Genomic DNA, 14,228 nt, shown 5'->3' on the forward strand with positions numbered 1-14,228 from the left:
TCCTGCTCTTACCAACGCAAACGTGATTTGATGCTCCCCCCCTTAAACCTAAGTAAAAATAAGGGAAGTATTCCCTTGCTGACTCTGTCAGCATTTTGAGAAACTCAAAAAGAAACGTATGATAAGCACAAACTTTGAACTACTATTGGCAGCAACTAAAATACAACTTCCTCTGTTTTGTGGCAGATTGTTAGATAAATCATCCAGTTTAGTTGAAAATCTCATGCGTGAGAAAAGACCTTCATGCACCGCTCTCAAATTGGGCATGTAGAAGATGACAGAAGAATGAAAACACTTCAGAGCGAGTGTTCCATCTCTTTTACTTCAGATTAATTTGCCACACTTAGCTTGCAAACTGCCCCTATATAACTTCATGAAGATAAACACATGCCTGCGTATGCACTTACAAGGGTTTAGGATGATGGCACTACATCAAAAGAATCAACTAAGAAAGTGCCAGCACAGAACACTATCGTAAATTCAGCGTATTTAAACATGGGAAATACGCAGCATTATGTTAGGAATTCTTAAACAGAGCCATTATGCTATCTAATCCTAATAATAAATCTCTTCTACACAGGTCCCTCTACAATGCTTAACACCATGTACCAGAGGAATACTCAATCACCACCACTCCTCTCTGGCTTACTCCTGTGCAATGTTTTGAGTAGTTCTAGTGAGCAGTGCTATGAGAGGGACTGAACATACATATCAAAAGCTAAGGTTTGCCAAATGCTCCTACTTCTTTCAGGGTTTCACAGCCCCATGCTAGCCTGGGCATCGCTGCTTCAAAGTCTCCCCAGAGCAATGATACACTGCATCCCCAAAGGACCTTGAAAAGAAGAGCTGAAGGAACGAGTATAGGGGATGTCCACAGACACAGAGATACCAAACCAAGTGAATCTGTGTAATTAGTGACTTGGTCCTTCTCTGGAAAGTCAAAGCAATAATCAACAAATGTGGAATAGAAACTGTGCTCCAGCTATTTTAACAAAGCAATTCTGCTTTTTAAAATGCTTTGAGGCTGACATTGAATTTGATATTTAAAATGTTTCTCTTGCAGTTTGGGCAGGAGAGGTTGTTCTTGCTTTGTACCTTAATGCATGATTTTTAAGAATTATGAAAGCCAAATAAAATTGTGTTAAGGATCACAGGGCTAAAATAAAAATAAAAATACATGATTGTAATTATCCCCAGAGAAAGACTATAAAGTCAAGCAATTTTGAGTCAAAGTTATACCTAAAAGAATCCAAGGTGCACACAGGTTAAAGCACCCAGACATCCTTAATTTGCCACAGAGTAAAACAGTGGTGGAGGAAATATATTCAAAACTAATATATTAAAAATAATAAATTTAAGTCATATATACTTCAATTTTTCAATCAATCTTATGAGTTTTACATGGCATCTTTACTGATTATGGCTGTTTGGGTGTATATGTATTTGTTTTCTACTTGTCATCTTTAAATTTCTTTTAAGTGCAACTCTAAAACTGAATTTCCTGGGATATAATACTTCAATTTGGGATGATTACAGCAACCTTCTAACGGTTTTGCTCACCTAATGCCAGACTGGTACTTACTAAAAGTGACTTTAATGTCTCCCTAGCTTCTTCTCCCTGAGACCAGGTGTTATATCCCCCCCTCCAGTGTTTCTTGAAAGTAGCTACAAAAAGAAGTACTAATGAGACACTATGTAATAATTGCAGCGATCAAAGGCAGAAATGGGCAGTGCAGGAAGGGACTACATGTGATCTTCTTTTCAGAATCTTTTTGCATAATCAAAACAGTTTCCACTTACAACTTGAAAATAATTTTCTTCCTGGCAGGTCATATATACAAGCCTGAGAATAGAACTTACCCTGTGCGTGCAGAACAGCACACAAACTCAGCTGAATATGTTAATACAAGATTAAAAAAATATAGCCCAAGTAATACGCCTGAGATCACACAAACACAACTGCAGAACTAATCTCTTGTTTCTCACTATGGTACTCCAGTCACAAACCACTCTGGACTTTCTGTTGGAGCAAATGCACACAAACCAGGAAAAAATTTTCATCTTTTCACTTGCCTCTTTTCTTTTCTGAAGCAGCAGTTCCAATCTTTCATTAGCTCTTTTGCCAATCATTTTGTTTCTCTCAGCTTCATACTGCCTCTGTGTATTATCCTGATGAATGCTCAGGTTTAAGGCAACATTCACAAGTGCAGTCATAAGCTTCATAGCTGCAAAGGCAGAAGACAGAATATGACTCTTTACTCGTAGTCAGAGTTAAAAAAGATTTCCTCAGCAGATCCATACTCACAGAAAATAACAAACTCAACCCTGACACAAAGCCATTCGGAAAGGCACTTCCCACCCAAGCAATACCCAGGTCACTTGGCTCATCTAGAGATCAGAAAAGAGAGTATATACACCGCCTTGAGCTCCAGGCAATGTTCTTTGCCATCTTCTCCAGAAAATTATGCAAGTTCTGAGTGGATAAGGACAGTGAGCAAGCACGTGAATCTGCAGGATCAGTGTACACCATGAAGCCAGTTACTGCGGAGTTACATACATTTCTCTACTGAAAAGTATCATTATAGATGCGTCCATACTAAAGGTAACTCTTAACCTATAGCTTGTGAGGATTACTCAATTGACAAGGGACAGCAGCACAGTTTCTCTGAAAGTAAGTCTGACATTGCTCTAAAGGCAAGTGTATTGTTGTATAAAAATACAATTAGAACTTTACGTACCCCTTTATATGCATTTACACACATGCTGGATATAATATCGTTCCTGTCTATATTTCTGCATTAATCTATTTTTACATTATAAAAACATTATAATAAGGGTCTTTCCCATGTTCTGCGTGGTTACACGGCATATCATATTTTACAATACTGAAAAAACAGCAAAATAATGTAACAAACTATCACATCCTCTCTAGCTAAATATGCAGCATTGTCTTCAATGTAGAAAAGCAACCATACAAATGGAGAAGTGAAGCTACTCTTATGGTAACGGTGTCTTATCTTGCTATTGCTCAAAGCTGGTAACTCCAGAAGCACCCACATGTACTTCTTGCTACCATGAATCATTTCTCATTCAAATTGGCTAGCACAGAGGAAAACTGAAAACAAAGACGTCAAAAACACTCCTTCAAGAATAAATTAAATTCTAAAAGTAGATTTTCACAAAGTTTATCAAGACTGAGCTCCATGGCATCATGCTGACCTCTGCTCTGCAGGATAGCAACATAATTAAATGTGCAAAAACTAGCTTGAAGGAAATATGCAGCATCAAAACAAAGCTCTCAACTTTGTTAAAACAGACAAATAAATGGCATGTATTATCACTGGAAAATGCTGGAGATCTTCAGCAGCTCCTGTGCCTAACATAAGCACTAGGTACCTGTATATCTAATGCAAGAAGCCAGCGGTGGCTTAAATAACTGATGCTAGTTGTGATGAACCTTGTCTTTAGCATTTGCTTATCTGTGCTTGAAGTTTCTAGCTACATAATCCATTCCAAACAACGGCAACTACTTCTTCCACATAGCACAGGTCTTGTGTAACGTCTCTAGTATGGTGCTGTTTCCTATCTTTTCATTCAAGCCTTTTGCACTTTCCAAACATCCGTCCCACATAAGGATGAGCCAATCAATGCAAGAGACCAGAATGCACAGCTCACTCCATAATCTCTCTCCTATGAAACAACCAGCCACAATTCAAGCAAACAGCAAATCAAAATCACCTGGAATTGAAGATAGTAGCAGCTGGAAAGGAATACAGTTTCCATCTCAGTTTAAAAAACAGGCACAGACTTCCAGCAGGTTATCTGCAGCTCAAACAGTGTTCACCTTTGAATACTGAATTTGTAGAGGTAAACCGTAAAGCTGGAAACTTAGGGCTGCATAATTCATGTTTTTACCATCTCGTTACTGAGTAAGGTGAAAAATGCAAAGGGATAGGTTTCCAAAAGAGTTCAGTCACTGTGAGCTGAAGGTTTTGGTTTTCAATTTTAAAATCAAACTCCAATCAAATCCGGAGTTGGTTTTTCAGTATCACTGGAAACCTGCCTCTTACTTAGACTCATAGCAACAGATGAAATTTTAAACAAATTCTGACTGAATTTGTTGGACACTGGGTATTACACTTGGAAACCTGAACAAAATTGTAAGAGCCTGATTGTGGAAAGACTGACTCAGTAACAAATATTGGCAGCAGAAATATTCAGATTATGACAAATGTCCCCTACAAAGCCTTCAAATATTTGGCATGATCTATGAACAATCCAGGGAGGGGAAATTTCTGTCAAGATGTATTTCAGAAAAAAGCAGAAAAGCATCACCTGACATAACCAGCTTTAGACACCTACATCCAAGCCAGCCACCCTAGCATCGCTTTGTAATTGGAGAAAAAGTTATTTCCAGAGAGTAATTCATCCACCTTACAGAAGACATCTCATATAAGTCTGATGAAATACCCTCTAGAAAAGCCAATTTCTATCTAATGATATACCCAGTGCTTTCCTTAGACGTAGGCAGCTGTGTTGAAAGGTGCAGTGCGGCTGAAGGTAGAAGACAGTGAGACGTACAACTATGGCCCAGTGCTCCCAAATCTAACGCTTCTCAAGAGTGAAGGCATAGGTCTTATTTTTTGGTGGACTGAAATTCTTTGATAATACAATTTTCTTTACACTTATTTAGAATAAATTTGTAGTCTAAAATACAAAATTATGAGGACATTCTACACAAGAAATGAACAACTAATAACAAAATACAAGACATAAGCATGCCACTTTTGATTCACAGGATTCACTGGTGGCTCCTGGGTATGACAGGAATCTCTGAGACAAAGTGCCTCAGTATACTCCTTTCCAAACAAAACAGTGTATTTTAAGTATAGTTATACCATATATGGATTTGATAAAGCTTTCCAGAGTTCTCAGTGCTGGTCAAATTCCATCTCAATCAAAACTAGGAGTAATTCTCAAAGTGGCTAAATAGTAGCAGCTTTTTTGAAAAAAAACCTCTTCTCTGCCATAGCTTACTTACCAGCTAATGTACTGGTGTGCCTGAAAGCCCGGACCTGGGAATCTGACAAACCAGTCAGAAGAGAGATCACCGTGTCCATCATGTATTCATCATAAATGATGCTATACTGACATTGTCGAATGAGCACTCCAATGAACTCGCAGAAGTTGGATCGAAACTTCTTCCACTGTGGCCCAGGCATGGTAAGTGGATAATCACCACTGTCCTGAAGAACAAGAAAATGAAAATATGAAGTATTACAAGTGTCTCCACTTACTTTATTTTAATGTTGGTGTAGTCATTGTGATCTAAGTTTCTAAGCTAAATACTACCTTTTTCCTTCAAGCCAATTGAGAATAACAAATGAAACGAACACATTACCCTCCAATAAACAAAGCAGCTTGCTGGCATGAAACTGAAGTCTTTTACAAAGACTTCATTATAACTGTTTTAGACTTGCAATATTAGCTCTGTATAGTCCAAAATATGCATCAAGACTCAATTCTTTTCCTTGTGTCCTGGGATAGGAAGTGGGGGGGAAAGGCTGAGAAAGGAATCTTTCAAAGTATTTAAGGTCAAAAACCTAAAGAAAGGCTTGTGTGACTGAAGGTTTGTGTCATTCTCCATCCCCACTTCAACTCCATCTCAATGTTCTAATCAATTGGCTGCCCCTCCCCACAAACTTTGCTTTCCTCAAGTTTACAACTGAAATCTTGTCAGAAAGTAAACATTGCTCTTTTTTGATCTTATAAACTTACCCTTTTCCTAGTGGTAAAACTTGCCTTCTGATAGAAGTAATGGAAATTGTACTACAGATTCATATACTCCATACAGGTTCATACACCCCGTCTTCCAAAGATTACTCCAAGACTGGAGTAGGCACATGAACACTCAGTTCATTTAAGTTTAACTCCTCTCCAAGTCTGCTTTTACTATTCTCACTTCAAGCAATACTCCATTTCAGTGTGACTGCCCCTCCATAATTAGAAAATGCTTTTTTCCCCTTCAGTGAAAAAGACTGAATATAATCTCCCTGGTCACCTGATTTGTTAAGCCAATTCCACATTACCCAAAACATCAAGGCAATAATGCTCCATCCTGAATCTCTCCCCCAAGACAAGAAGTCAGCAGTATCAACGTTAAATCCATTCGTACATATTTATTCTGTGTTTTGGTGAAGAACAAGCACTTCCGTTCTCTCAGGACTTGTCTTATTGCCCAGATTGAACCACGTAAAGTCAGTAAGTGTAGAGAAGCTGTAATCAAATAACCTTTTACCTAAACTTCATAAACGGTATTCCCCTGCAGCAAAACCCCCTGTCTATCAAATTTAGCCAAATCACACACATTTCAATCATACTAAAATAACAATTACAATTGCAAAGACAAGCGCTCAAATGTTAGAAAAAGACAAAATTATAAGGCAGTCTTAATGACCTTACTGCCTCATTCACTGCAATGCTGAATGACATTATCTTAACGAGCAATTTTTTTACTTCTGACTTTGAATGTCCAATTTGAGAGAAATTGGAGCTTTGGTTTAAAAAAAACCCAAACAACTCAGAGGGTTGTAAAGCTCCTGGCATGAAGATATCTCCTAGCATGCTCAATTGTTGCTGCAAGTCCTCAGGACTCCTGTAAATCAGACCAAAGTGCTGTGTAGTAGAAACTCAGATAAACACAATCTAAACCAGGTAGCAGTACCATTAGGTGTGCCATGTCTGTTTGTGCCTAATGCTCTTGCTAGTGAATTCCAGCAAGGTACAGTGTCTTGCCATGTAAATACAAGACCTGCATTAGTCTAATATCTATTTAAATTTAGGACTCAAATGAAAATGCTAAAGCTTTCTCCTCAATGTTTTCCTGACAGTAACTCCACATGAACACCCCAGACTCCTCCTCTTCTCCCTGCTTACACCTTATTTTCACAAATAATCTACAGACTAAGCCCCTGCCGGCACAGTACCTGTGGGAACTCTGCATGTGAACTTACATACATAATACATGCTTTCTAGAGGTAAGTATATATAATTTTTTGGAACAGATCCTCAGAATCTCTAGTGCTGTGTGTAACTACTCACATTTGTATGATGTATTCAGAACATTCTCCTTCGTTCCCACACAGTCAGACCATTACCTTCTTATAGACAGACATGGGATTTAGGGGGGTGAGAGGACAGGAGGGCAAGGGAAATGTTCTGGTGGCAACAGCCCTAGGCAACTGCTTTGTCTCAGGATGACATGGGGGGATGGACAATGGGGTTTGGGAGTTCTGGGGTACTGGAAGAGGTATTACAGGTGAAATATCAACAGTGATATTTAGAATGAAGAATTGAAGGCTGTTGCCAGCTGTAGAGAAAATGGTAGTGCTTTACTGAGAAAACGGATGACCACTTGGCCCACCCACCACTGTTGGTCTCTTTCTGGCTCCCTTTCTTTCATTGCTTACTATAGACTTACAAAAAAATAAAGAAATCCAGTGGTAGGAGGGACTCAAGGAAGCAGGCTAGTTGGTCTGTACAGTGTCAGGGAACACAGCCAACGACACTGCTGAAAGAAGGTAAGAAGTAGACCTGCCTGGGTTCTCTTCTCCTTTGTCCAGCAAGAAAAGAAAGGTTGGGAAGGATCATGCAGATCTGCTGAATTTAGCTTGTGCTGTCTTTAGTCAAAGGCCTGTCACTGGCAAATGGTGTCTCCTACCAACAGCTCTCCCAGAAACAAATGATTGTTGTTCTGAATCTTTAAGTGGTGGACACTAAACAGAAGGCCAAAAAGTGTATTAATTCTATGCCAACTGCAATTGCAATTTTACAGTCTGCTGAAGACCAAGAAAGACTTTTTTTGTTTGTTTCATTATGTGTTGTACTTTGAACAGTAATGTAAGCTGCTTTTACTCTAAAAAACCTTGTATTTCAGCAGGTCTTTTTTGTGACTATGACATCCCGCTAGGCACAGACCAATCTGAAATACTATGACCAACAGTATGAACATAGGTCACAATCTATAATATGAAATAGGTCATATAACAATTATAAACCTACTATGGTGGGATCATCTGATATATGAACATGAGTAGAAAACAGCACTAAATTCTAAAATGTCTTCCACTGCTAACAGGGTATGAGTTTATTCCAGATTTCAAAATATTCACTGGGGTGTGGTCTAAGACTAATAATTTCATGCTTTTGTACTACCACAAATTTCACAAATCCATTCAAGCATTAAGGTAGCAGCTAGAACGGAAACTTTGTTAGAAATGTAAAAGTTCTGAAAAGTTTTAGGCAACAGAGAAAGAAAGTTTACGTGCTAGTAATGCTAATTCTTTGAGATGTGTTGCTTATATGTACATTCATACTGTGCCTAAGGAAGAGAGTTTTTCCTCCTTTGAGAAAAAACATTGATAGTTTTTGAAAACTCTTTTTTTTGAGAAATACTTTCTTCCATCAACTGTGGAACAATCTTCCCTCGGGCAAAATCCATGTTCTTTAGCTTTTGGACAGTGCCTTGGCCATTCTATTTTGTACAATGGGGCTAGATGAAAGATAGTATCTAATTCTGCTTTTAAATTACAGTAGTAAAAATTCACTGCATTTTATTAACTTCGGTTGGGTGATGTTTTAAAAAGTAAAACTACTTCAGCCAGAATGTAGCATGAATTGACATAATCCTTTTGTTCATCATCATACACCTAAATTTTAGTCATTGTACCCTATCCCACCGGTACACAAAGGCCCTGACTGAATACCTGAGTACAGCAAAAGGACCATGCACATGGCCGTAGTTAAGTACATAGTTAAACATTTTGTTGTTCAAGGCCGTGAACAACATGGATATCTTGCAGAAGTAAATCCTGAAAAAGATCAGTGCTCGTATTTATAGTTTTCCTGCTTAACTTTTTGAATCACTGCCTTGGCATTCCATTTAGAATTGGTGGGAAAAGGACATTGCTCTCCTATGGAAAATTCATGTTTCAGCATTTGTTTTCCTCACTAAACAAAATGAACACTCAGAATATTTTATTTTTTTTATAGATGAAAAACCAAAGAAAATACAGTTCAAGAATCTCAACGCTAGAAAGCATTCACGACTAGGAACATTTTTACTTTGTCAGAAGATACCAATTCGAATCGTAATACTTGTTTCAAACAAAATGCTTAGATCTTTTGAAGAATATTTCTTTCTGTAACACTGTTCCAAAACGGTAATTTTCACGTCAAATTACTATTTGGTTTAAATCACCATTCAAATGAACAAAACATTAATTTGCACACAGAAAACAGAGCAGAATGCTGCAAAAGCCTGCAGCCCTGTCTCAGGAATCTGGACTTCTTTGTCATATGACAGCAGCTCCAGAGGTGAACTTCAGAACCCAGAATACCACCACCGACTTCAGTGAGATGAGAAAACTTTCTACAGTTCTGCTTACTGCCTCTTCTTATTAACTTCTCTAATACCCAGGATGCAGACAGACAAGGATAACCCTAAAGCCATATAAAGATACATGAGGGTCTACACGGACCCAGACCAGGACTAACATGAACCCAACCTAGTTCTTGCAGAGTCAGACCTGGCTAGGCGCTCTTACACCACCGGATGCGAGCTTGCTCCATGCTGTTGTGTAATGGTACACTTCTGCCCTTAAACTGGCTAATTCACAAACTTTTCAGTACCAGTATTTCAGCATCCAGGGCCTACTCAATCCACAACACTGACTTCTCAAAATGAGTGACTTAGAACTACCTTTACAAATTATTTTATTACTTTCTGTGTTTCCATTACTATTTTTTCCTAAAGCTCATGCTGGCTTTTTATTCCTCATCCAATAGTTCAAATCGCTGCTTTGCTTGTCAATGCAATTTCTCCTACTGAGACATTGCTCAGCCACTGGTTTCTTGTCCATTGCATTTCTATTTTTAAACAAAAGTGGATTGTAATATATCTCATAACGTTTAAAGAACTATTTGTATACTATACCTCATCAAATTCTTCTGTCATTTTCCTTATGATTTCTGCATTTTGCATGTTCCTGAACATTTCAATTCTTACAGTACCTGTAATGCAATGAAGGAACAAAAGAAATTAACACAACCCATTTTTCGTTATGTCAAAATATAAATGTTTTTCTGCTGCTAAACTTACAGGTCAATAATACATATGAAAGTATATAATGCAATAATAACAGGAACATATTGAACAAGACTGTCTCTTGAAGAAGTGGGTAAAAAAAAAATATAAATCGGTCCTGTAATGTGCTATCAGACTAGGAGTTAGTAAAATTTTCCATCTTTTTACTCCTTACAACTGAGCAAGTATGATACAGAAGTGATAGCAATGTAGGACTCATGCCATGTCTGCAGCTGCCAAGTAGTTTTAATTTTGTGTGCAAAATAAAACAAAGACCATTTTTCAGTTCCACAGCCACTACTAGTAATTCTCCGCTTTTTATGATGAGTCACCTGGATTACAGATAAACCATGATGTCTATGCAGAGACACAGGAGCAGTTTTCAAACTGCTTAGCTCAGGACCAGCACAGCTTATTGACTTAGGCACAGCACTGTGGGAACTGCGCGACCGCACCTGCCGGCCAGAGTTAGCACAATTGCATCACGTAGTGTTACTGTCAGCAAGTTTTTACCAAAACCAAAACCTCCAAAGGGCTCAGTGAAGATGTCAACCAGCTCAGGACCCAAAGCACCGCTTGTATCTATGTTATTTCTTCATTTGGATTATGCCATTCCCCCTTGTTACCCAAACAGCAAAGTTGATAGGATTGACTTTTCTTTGTAAATTGAACAAAGCTACCAAAATTGAAAATATAACAGCACAATAGCAGTAAGTGAAAATTCTTGTAACTCGATCCTAATTCAATCAGCATAAATGAATAAAATATTTTTATACATTATTGCCTTTGCAACTAGACGTCTAAATATCCAACCATATAACACAAGTCATTAACTCGATCCTAATTCAATCAGCATAGATGAATAAAATATTTTTATGCATTACTGCCTTTGCAACTAGACATCTAAATATCCAACCATATAACACAAGTCAATACAGAGAACTTTTTTTTGCTACTGCATGATCTTCTTTTTGCCACTTCACAATCTTCTTTTGTTAATGGAGGAAACACAGAAAAATTAAGCAAACCGCAGAGCTACAAAATCCATCCCAACATCATTAACATTACAAAGAGTAAGTCTCCCTGCTTTTGCAAAAAGTTCAACTGGATTAATGATCCACTGCATGGCTCCAAAAATTCAAACCATAATAGAAGCAGCTTAACGGCAAATACTATTAGTCCCTGTACAAAGGATAAAGAAAGATGATTTTAAATATACTAAATATTATCAGAATGTTTTAATTCTGATATTTTACTCCTTGAAAAACAAGCATTAGAAACATATGCATTTCAGAATATGCAAGCACGGTTACAGCATGCCAATCCTCTGTGTCTTAGTAGGGGTACTGTTTCACAACACAACTTAAATATTGATTTCTTGAATTGGTTTTGCTTCTTCAGGAAATAACGTTTACTTGTTATCTATTTCATACTGAATAACACTGTCAACTTCAGTTCTAATAATGGCAAGTTAAGTTTGTGCATGGTTATTTCCATATTATTAATAAACAATTAGTAATGCAATATATTAATATAAAACCAGAAACCCAAGAGAATACTACCATAGGACAGTTGAAGACCTGTTTTATCAGCTCTGAAATCATCTGTACACACAGTTGTATTTTAATGTTTCCCCCAGTATTGAAAGTTTTATTTCGATTAAGTGAAACAGCTTCACAGTATGTCTCAGAGTACGGAATAGTGGACAGCTATTCTTAGAGATCCACCTCAACTGCATTAATACCTCTTCCTCTCACTGCATGCTGTCATCTGTTGCTCTTCTCATTGGTGATATAACCTTCATGGAAGAAGTAACCTATTCACATTCGTTATTTTATTTTTTATAGCCTCAATTCTAATTTTATTCTTCTCTATTTATGGTTTCTGTTAATAACCTTAAATAGTTTCCACAGAATACATAATCACGTTACTTTGTCAGAAAAAGTAAAAATATCAGAACTAAAATTCCTTGTTAATGCACTTTACTCAATTCAAATCTCCCTTCAACTTCAGATAATTCTGTTGCGGTTTTCTGTATCTTTTCTCCCTGAGGATACAGAATGCAATTATACTGTGGTCCCTCTTACTTAGTGGCTCAGATACTGTTACTTCTTAAATGATGTCCTGCATGTTACACCTCACAGTCAAGTATAGTTTTTCCTTGAACAACTTGTCTCAAGGAATCTGTTGCAGGAGTCGACTGCTTAAAGCACTGCTGCTTTAATTCTACAACTTTGCAGATGCAGTAACAGTGCTCAAAGAAAGCTGATGGCTCATCCTGGATGCATGAATCCTCCATGTTACTATCAGATGACAAATTGTACTCACTGTGCTGCAGACACCTGGAACCTGCCCACTAAATTGGCCAAGAGGAGAGGCTGCAAACACAGAACTACAGACCTCAGGCAGTTTCTCTTGATTCATGGAAAGGCTTTTTACCTTCCACAACTAGAACTGAGATAGCATCATCCATCTCCCAGGCACTTTCGGATTTCTACTGATTGCTGTGCAGAGGTGTTACAGACCAGTCTGGTGTAGGTTCTACACACATCTTCCAAACAAGGAATGGTTCAGTTCTTCGGGACCATGAGGTAGGGGCATGCAGAGGATGAGACAAACTCTTGATGCCTCCAAGGGATGCCAGGGTGGACAAGAGCTCAGCATTGCCAAGTAAGTGTCAGCAAGCGTTGAGAGGAGTGAAGATGAACAGCACTTATCAGCTCACTGTCATGCCTCAGTCTTTCCTCCACTTTTCATGACAAAGTTTACTGGAAGTCATGTCAAGCAAAATGAGCATTTCTACTTACTGGCAGTAGGTAACAGCTTTGGCCTGACTGCTTTTCCTACCACTACCTTTCCCCCACTGGACCAAAACACAATCCTGTCTGTTTTTCTGGGAAACTGATGTAACACTGTAAATAGGCTATGAAGACTGCTCACAACATATTTCATGGTGTCATCACAACATTTCAACACTGCAATGGTCAACACTGTGCAAACTCATAGTTTTTATGACTAGTGAAAAGCTACACTCTCCTGTTTTAAAGTGAATCCTTAAAATATAACAGCTTTTCTATAAAATACAATTGAAGGTGTGAAATGCATTCCTACAGTCTCTGCCTTGCTCATGTTGCTACTAGTCTTCTATCCTTTTCTAAACTGAGTTTTACCTCTATCATGACGCTCTCACTCTGTATTTAGCGAAGAGGATCTAAATTGTCTTAGTCCATTAACAAATTGAGAAGCCTATTCTACTTCAGTACTAAGTTCTCAGTTCAAACTTATTCACACAAATTGTGTTTCAAAAAGTCTGGTTGCTGACATGTAAGTGTATTTCCTTAATGGCAAATTTCCAGGAGCTATGCCACAGACTCAGTGGCTTCAAAATATAGATTTATAATGAGAAGACTAACCAGTTATAATAGTAAGTCCTGCAAAAGAAATGTAACAACACAAATCTCCAAGAGCTTTGCAAGATGTGTAAGCTCTCAAGTTTGAGCACCAACCAACCTTTAACAGAGGGAGCTAAAGAGGCTACTCCTTGGATGCAGGTTGTCCCATGACTACCTTTCCTCCACAGGTACTAACCACTGCTGGAAGTCAGGGAACACCATGACACCAAATCCTACACTCCAATAGCCTCCTGCGTATGCCAATTCTGGTATTTCTATAGGAAAGGGAAGCTTAGATGACAGAAACAAGCCACTGCATAAGCAGTACTCCACCTATAACAGCCCACAGTCATTGAAACATTACTAATGAAAACAAATTACTTACTAGTAAAGGAACTCTTGAAATCTAAACTACCGACAGTTGGTAATAATTTGCATACTATGTAGTATACTAACTATACTATATAGTCAGTTTTAATCTCTGGTACCTTTATTCACAGAAGCTACACAGCCACTTCTATCCCTTCTCTTTTGGACTACCTGCCCAAACCGAGTAAGCTACAAGAAAAGTGGTGGGAAAACTGCAGCTCAAGACTAAAGTCAATGGATATAAAGTAAGCCCACGGTCTCCTGCCAAAGAAGGATTAATTGTGGGACCTTAAATTCATGGTGATTGATTAGTATCTCTCAAC

The 14,228-nt window shown here is 38.1% G+C and overlaps 1 protein-coding gene across 1 annotated transcript in view; it reads right to left on the reverse strand.

Moving 5' to 3' along the window:
• Positions 1-2,044: 2,044 nt before the first annotated feature.
• The window catches only part of LOC104156943 (cohesin subunit SA-1-like), a gene marked incomplete at both ends in the record, with an annotated part of 51,926 nt that continues 39,742 nt past the window's right edge, over positions 2,045-14,228 (reverse strand). The window contains 3 exons of the mRNA XM_009706298.1: positions 2,045-2,225; positions 5,042-5,246; positions 9,995-10,071. Of these exons, the coding sequence (XP_009704600.1) occupies positions 2,045-2,225; positions 5,042-5,246; positions 9,995-10,071 (463 nt within the window). The remainder of the gene's footprint in view (positions 2,226-5,041; positions 5,247-9,994; positions 10,072-14,228) is intronic.

This window comes from Cariama cristata, unplaced genomic scaffold (assembly GCF_000690535.1).
Source record: "Cariama cristata isolate BGI_N322 unplaced genomic scaffold, ASM69053v1 scaffold14250, whole genome shotgun sequence".
Lineage (NCBI taxonomy): Eukaryota > Metazoa > Chordata > Aves > Cariamiformes > Cariamidae > Cariama > Cariama cristata.